At 45.4% G+C, this 11,821-nt stretch overlaps 1 protein-coding gene across 2 annotated transcripts in view; it reads left to right on the top strand.

Moving 5' to 3' along the window:
- Nucleotides 1-221: 221 nt before the first annotated feature.
- Nucleotides 222-11,821, top strand: part of ANAPC7 (anaphase promoting complex subunit 7) — a 29,014-nt gene continuing 17,414 nt past the window's right edge. The window contains exons 1-2 of one of the 2 annotated variants that reach the window (XM_043963587.1): nt 222-439; nt 10,641-10,827. In XM_043963587.1, the coding sequence (XP_043819522.1) occupies nt 339-439; nt 10,641-10,827 (288 nt within the window). In that variant the 5' untranslated portion in view covers nt 222-338. The remainder of the gene's footprint in view (nt 440-10,640; nt 10,828-11,821) is intronic. The other variant, XM_043963594.1, reaches the window with a different exon arrangement.

Here is an 11,821-nt window from a genome sequence, read left to right on the forward strand (position 1 = left end):
GGAGCAGAAAGTTACGGGAGCACATCTTGTTTGGCTAGATTTGGCGACAGGCGCCAAGTAGCTCTTTTTCCTTATACCTAATACGTTGTGACAGCGCTCCCAGAAGGACCAGGAATTATTTTTTTTCCCCACACAGGCATCGCCCTAGACTCCCGCCCGTTTCAGCGAGGGGGCCTGACGAGGACCCCGGGCCGGCGGCCATTTTGGCGCCTTCGCTGAGGTGCCGCTCGCCGCGCTCGTCGCCGCTGCCCTCCCCTCCCCTCCCCCCGGAACCCGCCGGTGTCCGGTCCCCGCCTCGGCCGCCGCTGGGTCCTCGCGGCCCCTCCGGGAAAGCAAAGATGAACGTGATCGACCACGTGCGGGACATGGCGGCTGCGGGGCTGCACTCCAACGTGCGGCTCCTCAGCAGTCTCCTCCTCACTATGAGCAACAACAACCCGTGAGTGCGGCCCACCGTGAAAGGTCCGGTGGGGGGAGGGGAGGGGGGGGGAAAGCCCCTGGGGGCGGGGTCAGAGGCGCGCACCTGAGGGGGCGTGGCTAGGGGTGTGCGGGCCGGGAGTTGCTAGGGAAGCTGATGGGGGCGGGGTTAGGAGGTGCGCGCCTGAAGGGGCGGGGACTTGGGAACATCTGAATTGGGAGAGGCAAAAGGGCCATTAAGGGCAGGGTGAGGGGCGGGGCCAGTGCGCACCTGGGCCGGGAGAGGGGCGGAGCCAATGAACAGCCTGGACCGGGAGAACGGGCGGGGTGAGGGAGCGCGCGCGCCTGAGAGGGCGGGGCTGGAGAGGTGGGCGGGTGAGGTTTGTCGCGTGTACGCGCCCGGGGGCGGGGCTTGCGGGGGCGGGGTTATGGGGGTGCTCGGAGGAGTTAGGGTTCTCATAGGTAGTCTGAGCTGAGAGGGGGTGGGGTTTCGAGCTCCAGGGTCCGGGAAGGGGTGGGGCACTGGAAATGAGACGTGACCAGGATAAGGGGCGGGTCCATGGGTATGACTGGGACTGGCGGTGGGGCTCCAGGCAAGTGCTATGCTGAGGTTTGGGAGGGGAGAGTTTGGGACAGGGGGTGGGGCAGGGGCATGGCCTCTGCACCCTTTGGAATGAGTCTGGACTGTAGTACGCCGGGGGCCGCAGTGGGGGTGGGGGTGGAGAAGGCTCTTGGGAAAGAGTTTAGAATCTTAGTTGCGTAGCCTTTTGCTTCACACTCCTATCTGTTTGCTTTGAATGTTGCATTTACACAACATCTTTTTTCTCCTGGTGGTCATACAGCCAGTACCTCCCCCCACCCCCCATCCGAAGCCTCTTGTCTATAATATAAAGTAAAACTAATATTAATACTAGTTGCAAGATAAATTTGAAAGCTCAATGGCTTTTTCCTTTGCAGTTAAACAGATGACCAATAACTTTCTGGTCTTAGTAGGAAAAATGCTGAATTTAACCCAAAGATACAAATCCATGAGTTTTCTTGCACATATAGTGAAAGGGACCTAGATGACATTATATTACCAACTGGTGAAGACTGTTCTTCCTTTAAAAGTTCCTGTCCTGAAGAAGTCTAGGTTCATGCACCTAGTTGATGCTTCTTTTTTACAACTATACTCTTATTTGGAAGTTTACTAATATGATGTTAAAACTAGAAGAAAGGAAAAACGTAATTCAGTCTGCATATGAGAATAACTGTTGAAGGTAATATTCTCTTTAGTACTTTGAGGCATAGAACACCAGGCCCGGAGTCAGAAAGACCCGAGTTCAAATGCAGCCTCACACACTTACTAGCTGTATGATTTTGGACAGTTTATTTGACCTTTCTTTGTCCCAGACAGACCCCTGTCTGCCCTGGTTTCTTCCTCTCTAAAATAGAGATAAAAGCACCTAGTGTCCAGGACTGTTGTGAGACTCAAATGAGAAGGTATTTATAAAGCACTATATGAATTCTGGCTATTGTTGTTATTACAGTAGCCTCCTGATTATCCTTCCTGCATCCGTCTGTTCCAGCCTCCACTCAGCTGCCTAAACAGTACTCCCAAAGCTCATCCTTAGGGTCTTCTGTGGCTCCCTTTTATCTCTGGAATAAATGACAAACCCCTCAGAGTCTGGCCTCAGCCAGCCTCCTTTTCCAGTTTCGTTCACTTTCACTTTTACATAGTTTTCTTCCAGTCAAATTGTCTTAATTACTGTTCCCCAAACTTGGCATTCCATCTCCCGTTTCCCTGCCCTTGCCTAGATCGTCCTGCTGCTCACTCCTCACCTCCATCTTTCAGAATCTCTAATTTCCTTAAAAACTCACAGCTCAGGTATCATCTCACTAGGCTTTCCTTATCTCTCCATTTGTTAGTGCACGAGTTTCCTAATCTACGTACATATTTCATTTCCTGGTAGAATATAAGGTCCCTAACAGCTAAGCTTGTTTTCTTTTGTTTATCTTTATATCTCATCTTCCTAGAAAAAGGCTTTGGCTTGAATAGGTGGGAAAATGTGGAATGAAGAGAAAGCCGGCCAGACTGGTTTAGGGAGAGAGAGCAGTGCTTCAGAGGTGTACTTAGGGTCTGATCAGGATCCAGTGGGCCTGGGTATCCCAAGGGCTGTGGTACCACAGTGGAGCAACAATAGTATGATGTGGTAGACAGAGAACAGTTCTTAGACTCCAGAGAGACCTAGGGGTGAATCCCACCTCTGAAACTTAGTGCCGTGAATTAGCTTATGTAGACCTGATGAATTGTAGATTCCTCCTTTTACAATGAGGATTATAGACCCTGTCTGTGGAGTCTATCTCACAGGGATTGCGCTAGGATCCTGTGAGATAATAGGAAAATGTTTTGAGAACTTTGAGATAGATATAGATATATTGATAAATATAAGCTTTTATTAGTCATTCGTTTAGTCAGTGTTGTTGTCATTATTGTCCTTTGTTCACAAAGAGGACCAAGACAGCTAGGAGGTAATGTCATGATTTGCAGTGAATTTAATTAAAGTGAGGGAGGGCTGTGCAAAGTCACCAGAGCCATCTGGGTCCAGTGGCAAGGTATAGATCAGGACTGGCCCCGGATGCAGGGGGAGACCTTGGCTTTTTTATTCATTTTTATTTTTTTAGTGAGGCACTTGGGGTTAAGTGACTTGCCTAGGGTCACACAGCTAGTAAGTGATAAGTGTCTGAGGCTGGATTTGAACTCAGGTCCTCCTGAATCCAGGGCCGGTGCTCTATCCGCTGTGCCACCTAGCTGCCCCCGACCTTGGCTTTTTTAAGCTAAGGTCTTTCCCAGGTCTCAGTTTGCCTGAGGCAGTGCCCATTCAGTGATTGAGTCAGTAAACCTTTATTAAATGCTTACTATGTGGCAGGTTCCTCCCTGTGATAAGGATACAAAGAATAGTGAAAGAAGGCTCCCTGTCCTCTCAGCTCACAATCTAATCTGCTAGACAGAGTCAGCATGCATACAGCCATGTCCAGATGAGGGGTGTGTGTGTGTAAATTGGAAATAATCTGCAGAGGGAAGGCACTAGAATTAAGAGACTTTAGCTGGGACTTTTAGGAAGCCAGGGAAGCCTAGAGGCAGAGATGGGGAGGGAGCGCACTCCAGGCAAGAGGGACAGCCAGGGCAAGTGCCTGGAGTCTGGAGATAGAGGAGCAGCCAAGAAGTCCAGCGTCACAGGATTAGAGTAAGAAGTGAGGAGGTGAGGGTGGTAATAAGGTTTAAGAAGACTAGAAAGGTATGTGTGGGTGAAGGTTATACAGGATTTTGAAGTCCAGAGGATTTTACATTTGATGCTGGAGGTGATAGGGAGCCCACTGGAGTTGGAGTTGAGGGGTAACGTGGTCAGAAATGCGTTTTAGGAAGATCATTTTGACAGCTGAGTGGGGGAGGTCCTGGGTTGGGGAAAAACTTGTGGCAGGGAGACCAACCAGTAGGCTAGTGCAGTACTCAAAGTGTGAAGTGCTGAGGGTCTGAACCAAGGTGATGGCCTTGTCAGAGGAGAGAAGGGGAGCAGGGTGTGTAGGGAGAGATGTTATGACAGGCTTTGGCAGCAGATGAGATATGAAGGGAAGGAAGAGGAAGGACTCAAGGATGACACCTAGATTTGAAGCCTGGCTGAAAGGGAAGATAGTGGCACCCTCACCAATAATAGGAAAGATGGGGAGAGGGGAAGGGTTAGGGGGAAAGATGAGTTCAGTTTTGGACATACTGAATTTAAAAGGTCTTTAGGGTATCCAGTTCAAGGGTTATAATTGGCAGTTTGGGATGCGAGGCTGGAGGTCAGCAGAGAGGTAGGTTTAAAAATCAGCTGCATGGCAATGATAATTGAATCCATAGGAGGTGATAAGATCACCAAATGAAAGAGGAAAGAGGGAGAAGAGAGGAGAGTCCAGGACAGAGCCCTGTGGGACACCTGCTGTTAGGGAGGGCATGACCTGGGTGAAGAACCAGTAAAGGAGCCATCAGATAGGAAGGAAGAGACCTGAGCGAGAGGGAGGTCGCGAAAGCCTAGAGAGAAGAGAATCTCTGCAGGAGGAGACAGTGATGAGCAGCGTCAAAGGCTGTGGAGAGCCCAAGGAGAATGAGGATTGAGAGAAGGCCATTGGATTTGGCAGCCAAGAGATCATTGGAAAGAGCAGTTTGGGTTAAAGAAGGAGGTGGAGAACCAGATTCTAGAGGGTTAAGAGAGTAAAAGGAGAGGAAGTAGAGGTACCTAGTGTAAAAGACTCTTTCAAGGAGTTTAGCCACAAAAGGCAGGAGAAATAGGAGCTGATAGCTCTCAGGGATGGCTGTATTCACCATATGTTTGTTTGTTTTCTTTCTTTCTTTCTTTCTTACTTTCTTTCAGCAATGAGGGTTAAGTGACTTGCCCAGGGTCACACATCCAGTAAGGGTGTCTGAAGTCATATTTGAACTCAGATCCTTCTGAATCCAGGGCCAGTGCTTTATCCTCTGTGCCACCTAGCCTGCCCCCTCACCATATGTTTCTTAATGAAGTACCTCTACACAGACAATATGCTGAACTTGGAGTCAGTGATGACCTGTGTTCGAATCCTACCTGAAAGACTTAGCAGCTGTGTGACCCCTTTGTACCTCACTTTCCTCATCTGGTAGCCTCAAAGGTCCCTTCCAGCTCGTGCTATACAAGGTTAGTGGTGCTTAGAGAAGCCTTAGGAGAGAAGTGAGAGATGGCTTCAGGTGCCTTTGAAAGGTAATCGTGAAGAAAAAGGCTTAGACCTGTCTGCTTGGCCCCCCAGGACTGAACTAGAAGTAATCAGCAGAAGTTTCAAGGAAGCATATTTTTGGTTTGATGTAAAGAACAATTTCCTAGCAGTTAGAACTGTTGGAAGTGGGATGGGCTGGCTCAGACCGATGCTAGATGATCCCTTGTTAGGGCTAGTTCTTGGTCAGCAATAGATTGGAGGAGCTGACCTTAGGAGGCCCCTCCAGCACTGAGACTCTGTGATTTATATGAGGCTTCACAACCCTGTGAGGTAGGCAGTACTAGCCCTGTTTAAGGATGGGGAATTGAGCAGGATAAGATCACATGTTTGCCTCTCCTCACAGCAGCAGGCCTGGTGCCATGAAAAGAGCACTGGTCTTGAAAGTCCCGGGTTCTCTGCTTGGCCTGGTCCTAGCTGTCCAACCTTGGGCAAGTCCCTTCCCCTCAGTGTACCTCATTGAAACATGGGTACAATAATGCCTGCACTCCCATGTGCCTACATGAAGTGCTTTCGAAATCCTTGTTTTGAAGGTTCCTTCTACGTCTAACATTCTGTGAGTGGTTCTCTGACCAGTTTCACAGCATCCGGGCATGTGGTGCCTTTTATGTACACTGTATCCCAGATAAATTCAACTGCTCTCTGTTCCCCGTTCTCAGCCCCTGCCTCTGTACATTTGAAGAGGTTACTGCCTGCCTCTGGAATGTGCTTGCTCTCTTGCCTTCCAGTTCTCATCTCTCTCCTAGACTTAGCTCAGAAGCCACCTTTTCTATGAAGTTTTTTCTGATCTCTCCGGGTAAGCGTGGTCTTTTCCCTCTCACATTTTCCTGGTGTACTTAATCTAACTTTCTCCTTTGCTCTCCTCACATGCTTTGTTGTTGTTGTTGTTCAGTTGTGTCTGACTCTTTGTGACCCCATTTCGGGTTTTCTTGGCAAGGAGACTGGAGTGGTTAGCCATTTCCTTCTCTAGCTCATTTTACAGATGAAGAGACTGAGGCAAACAGGGTCACACAGCTAGTAAGTATCAGACCAGGTTTGAACTCACAAAGATAGTCTTCCTGAGTTCTGGCACTTGGCTGTCCCTACACTACCTTGTATTAAATGCAAACATGTACATGTCACATTTATGCTCTCTCTAGTAGAATGCGAGCTCTTTGAGGGCAGTGATTACTTTTTTTTTTAGTGAGGCAATTGGGGTTAAGTGACTTGCCCAGGGTCACACGGCTAGTAAGTGTTATGTGTCCAAGGCCGGATTTGAACTCAGGTACTCCTGAATCCAGGACCAGTGCTTTATCCACTGCGCCACCTAGCCACCCCCAGTGATTACATTTTAATTTTAATTTTATTTTATTTGTGGGGCAGTGGAGGTTAAATGACTTGCCCAGGGTCACACAGCTAGTAAGTGTCAAGTGTCTGAGGCCGAATTTGAACTCAGGTCCTCCTGAATCCAGGGCCAGTGCTTTATCCACTGCGCCACCTAGCTGCCCCAACATTTAAAAAAAAATCTTTTTACCTATCATTAGTACTGAAGAGGGCTGGTCTTGAAGCCAGGACAACCTGGGTTCAAGTCCAAATACTGATACACACTAGCTCTGTGATCATGGGCTTAATTTCAGTGTCCCTGGCAGCTTTTTAGGATGGTAGCTGGGAGAAGAGTGGCTAATATGCATTGGTGGAGGGAGTTTTCTTACAGTGACATCCCTATACTGATGCAAGTTTGTACTTCCTTCCTCTCCCTCCCCCAAATCCTGAGTGCCTGATATGGTTTTTTACATTGAATAGACAATATGTGTTAAATTGATTTATTATCATGAATAACAGTAAGTGAAAGAGCCAGACATTGCCCAGCTTGCTCTGTGTCTTCACCTTGTTGTCTTCCTTGCGCACAGGTGGTGTTGCAGTTATTGAGAAACTTCTGGGGACTGAGACTTGGGAAGGGAAGGGAAGATAGGTGAAAAATGTTCTTTTTTCCCCCTACATTTTACATGTATATACGTTTATTTTTAACTTGAAATTTTAAGTTCCAAATGCTCTCCCACCCACGGAGAAGGCAAACAGTATGATAACAATTATACATGTGAAATAAAAATAAAGGAAGTGAGACAATTATATTTCAGTTTGCACTCAGAGTTGGTCAGCTCTCTTTTGGGAGGTGGATCGCATTTTTTCATCATGAATCCTTTGGAATTGTCTTGGATCGTTGTATTGATCAGAGTAGCCAAGTCTTTAAGAGTTGATCATCATTACAACATTGCTGTTACTGTACACAAAGATCTCCTGGTTCTTCTCACTTTGCATTGCATCACTTCTTGCCATGTTTTTCTATCTCCCCCCCCCCCCCCCCGCTTCCCTTTTCTTATGGTGTAGTAGTATTCCATCACAATCATATCACAACTAGTTGAGCCATTCCTCAATTGATGTGTATACTCACAACTTCCAGTTCTTTGCAACCTCAAAAAGAACTACTATAAATAATTTTGTACATAGGTCTTTTTTCTAGTAGTGGTATTGCTGGATCAAAGGGTATACACAGTTTTATGTGTATGCTTTTGGGCATAGTTTCAATTGTTTACCAGAATGGACCAGGGCACAACTCCATCAACAGTTTACTGTTGTGCCTATTTATTTTCTCCCATCTCCTCTGGTATTTGTCATTTCTGAAAGGTGGTGTGAAGTGGTACCTCAGAGTTGTTTTAATTTGCATTTATCTAATTAATAGTAATTTAGAGCATATTTTCATGTGACTATAGATGGTTTTGATTTCTCCTGAAAACTAACTGTTCATATCCCTTGACCATTTATCAATTGGAGAAAGACTCTTATTTATTTTAAAGTTGACTCAGTTCTCTATATATTTGAGAAATGAGGTCTTTATTAGAGAAATTTGATGTAAAATTTTTTGATATTATTTCATTGTCTGTGGTAATTTTTAGCAAGATATAGTTTCCCTAATTATCTCTTTTAATTAGGTCTGTTTTTGCTTTGTCTGAGATCATTGCTACCCCTGCCTTTTTTACTTTAGCTGAAGCATATTAAATTCTGTTTCAGCCCTTTAACTTCATGTATGTCTTTCTGTTTTAAGTGTGTCTCTTGTAAAATAACATTTTGTTGGATTCTAATTTCTAATTCATTCTGCTATCTGCTTCCATTTTATGGGTGAGCTCATCCAGTTCACATTCACAGTTATGATTACAGTGTATTTCCCTCTGTCCCATTTTCTTCTATTTCTTCCTCTTTTTTTATCCTGTCCCTCCTCAAAAATCTGTTTTGATTCTGACCACTGCCTCCCTTAATCCATCCTTTTATCATCCCTTGCCCCCTCTTTCTCTTATCTTCTTCCCCTCCTTTTTCCTGTTGGGTAAGATAGATTTCAATATACATCTGAGTGTGTATATTTATTCTTCCCTCTTTGAACCAATTCTGGTGAGAATGAGGTTCAAGCATTGCCCACCACCTTCCCACATTTCCCCCTCCATTACAAAGGCTCTTCCTTGCAGCAACTGTAATGATTGGAGTGATGCCACCTGCTCCGCCATGAGGAGAAGGCGTCTGAGGGCAAGCCATGCAGCTTTTCCTTGGCGTCAGGAAGTGATGTTTGCTCGTGTGTGCTGTCTATCAAAGCTACCAGCCAATTAGCTTGGAGCTGTGTGTGTGCGTGTGGATGGGATGTTCCCGGTTTCACAGGAGGCATTGGGCCCTTTTTTGTTCCTGATCTCAACATGGATGATGGGGTCTCTTAGAAAATAGTTAGGTTTTTACCTTTCTCTCTTCTACCCAGTTGTAGTAAGCAGAATAGTCTTCATTAACTTTTCCAGGAATTCTGGAAAATTGGGCTTATGTACAATTAGCATTTTTTTTCTTTGAGGCTTTGTAGCTGTTTTCACATTGTTATCTTCTGATTTTTGTTGCCACTGTAGTAGCTTTTCATGGCCATGTTCTTTTTTGTTGTTTGCTCATTTTTTCAGCCTGTTTCTTGACATTGAATTTTATGTTAAAGCTGAGCTCTACTCACAGGGAATGAGGAGGCACTGTCCTAAGCGTCAGACTTTCTGTGTGCTGCTGTTTTCAGAGCTAGTTCTGGGGGTCTGCAAATTTTCAGTGCTTGCAAGGTGGTGTGATCTGGGGAGAGGTATGGTCACTGCTTCTCTAGGTTTTACGCAGCAGCTCCTATTGTTGCTCCTATGCCAGCTGCTTCCAGGGCCTGCTGCTGATGCTGCGCCATGTGCGTTCTGGACCAGCTTCTATCCCAGTGTCACAGACCTTTCCTGCCAGCCTCCTAAATTGTCTTAGGCTGGAAGAAATGTCTCATGATGACCTTTTGTTGGCGCTCTGCTGCTCCAAAATTTGATGAGACGCTATTTTAAAGTTGTTTGGAGGAAAATGTTGAGAGAATTCAGCTGGGTTGCTGCCTCTAAACTTCCATCAAAAAATGTTCTGAGAGCTTTTGTTAAGCTTCTGAGAGAGAACTGTTATCATTCAGACATGAATTATTGCCTGTACTGATAGTCTTCACCCCCACTCCACTCCCCTTTGAAACCACCTCTTTTCTATTTTATTTTTTTCTTTCACCAAGATTCCCTCCTGCCCTTTCCTTCCCAAAAAGAAAAAAAAAATCTTCTCAGTTGACTTCTGGTTCTTGCAACAGTTAAAACATGCTGAGCCCTCTGTTTTTTTCCTTCCTTTATTCATCACTTATTCAGATTCTTTCTCTCCAGGGTTGGGGGTATACATCTGATAATCAAATCTATCAGAAGAATCACTTAGTTAATATTTCAGTTTAGGGTGGTGTGATTGATACCATTTGAAAGAAATCCAAATTAAATTTTTGAACATTTGCAACCAGCTCTGTGTAAATGGTGTCATATTTAAAATTCCTCATCATCATGGGTTTAGTTTTCTGGGACTACTGCAGTTTTTGACGCCTTTTGCTCACAAACAGAAGGATTACTAATGTCTAACAGTGCAGCAGTGGCCTAACCCCTCATTTCTCATAGTGTACTTTGAGCATCCTGGAATGTGATGCTCACTTTCCCACTCTCCGCTTGGTGTTCTCTGGCTTTTGTCTGTCTTTAGTGTTTACTTGAGAGAATTTCATTTTGTTCCATGTGATTTATAAGGTATACAGTTTCTATCAGCAGACAGTTAAATCTAAGTTAGCTATTACTTTTGGTTCCTGAAGATGTTAAAAAATAGAATATCTGGAATATTCAATTACCTGTAACTAAATTTTGGTCAGATTGGTGGATTAATCAGGTCTTTGGGTCTTTGGTCAAGGTCAAGATCACCCTCTTAGCAACTGTGTTATTATCTCTCTGGATGTGGAGCTCTGTTTTATGCTTTACTCGTCCCTCTTACTGTGAGCCAGGCCTTGGGCTAGGGCCTCTAGGCACGATGTTTCTGTGCTTCATTAATTTTGAGGAAGAACTTATTGGTGGGATGTGTTGTTTTTATTCCCCCAGTGAATTATTCTCTCCATCTCAGAAGTACCAGCTTTTGGTCTACCATGCAGATTCTCTCTTTCACGATAAAGAATATCGGAATGCTGTTAGCAAGTACACAATGGCCCTACAGCAGAAAAAGGCCTTAAGTAAAACATCGAAAGTGAGACCTTCGACTGGCAGTGCTGCTTCAACTCCGCAGAGTCAGGTATTTGGCAACACAGATATGATGGTTTGTTGTGTAACACAGGTCCCTGGAAAAGAGCAGTGGTCAAGCTGACTTCATTTCCTTTTCCTGGCACTTTTAAAATAACTGTCTATTGTCAACAAGTTCATTTCCCCCCCCCCCCCACCCTTTTAATTCTAAAAGATTTATTGACACATTCTATTTTGACAACAGAGATACTTTCTAACACAAAGCCAAACACCCTGAAAAAATACATTCCCTGAAAAAAGTTAAGTTAATGAGGTGATAGAATCCGGAAGCCAAACTGCCTTAAAGTGAATCATCCCTTATTGTTCACTCACCTTCCAGATGGAGGCAGCTGCCAAGTCTTATCAGCCTGCAGATTCTCTCTTGTCTCCGCTCACCTTGCTGGCTGCCCCTGTAGGTGAGGGTCTCCCCACCTCTGTCAGAGCTGCCTCATTGGCCTTCCCTTCTCTAAGCCATCCTCCTCACTGTCTCCATGGATATTCCTGAAGTACAGGGTCAACTTCTCTGTTTGAAAGCCTTCACAAGTTGCTGTTTTAGACCCAGGCCATGTCACTGCCCTCCCTTATTCTGGGTTCTTGCCCGATGGGCTGACTTGCACAGAGTCTATGCCCTGGGCCGTCAGCGCACTCCTTCCTCGCCCCTGCCTCTTGGAATCCCTTGTACCCCTTTGGGCCATCTACAATGAGAGACCTTTCCTGTTTTCCTTGGTTGTCAGTCTTCCAGATGCTTGTATTTCTGTAGTATTTACTTATTAGTTTACACATGAATTATCCCCCAATCAAATATGAGTACTTTAACAAAGCTTGGTAGGTGGTAGGCATTGTTTTGTTTTGTCTTTTGCCCTTCCACCTCCCAGCCCTTCAGAGATGCAGTTCGGATGATACTTTCTGCATGAAGCTTTTCTATTCTTACCTCAGTTTCCCAGTCTCTTAACGTATCTAATTCTCCCTTGCATAGTAGCTCTTTGTGTCCTTTCCCATGTTGAACC

This window comes from Dromiciops gliroides, chromosome 1 (genome assembly GCF_019393635.1).
Source record: "Dromiciops gliroides isolate mDroGli1 chromosome 1, mDroGli1.pri, whole genome shotgun sequence".
In the NCBI taxonomy this organism is placed as follows: domain Eukaryota; kingdom Metazoa; phylum Chordata; class Mammalia; order Microbiotheria; family Microbiotheriidae; genus Dromiciops; species Dromiciops gliroides.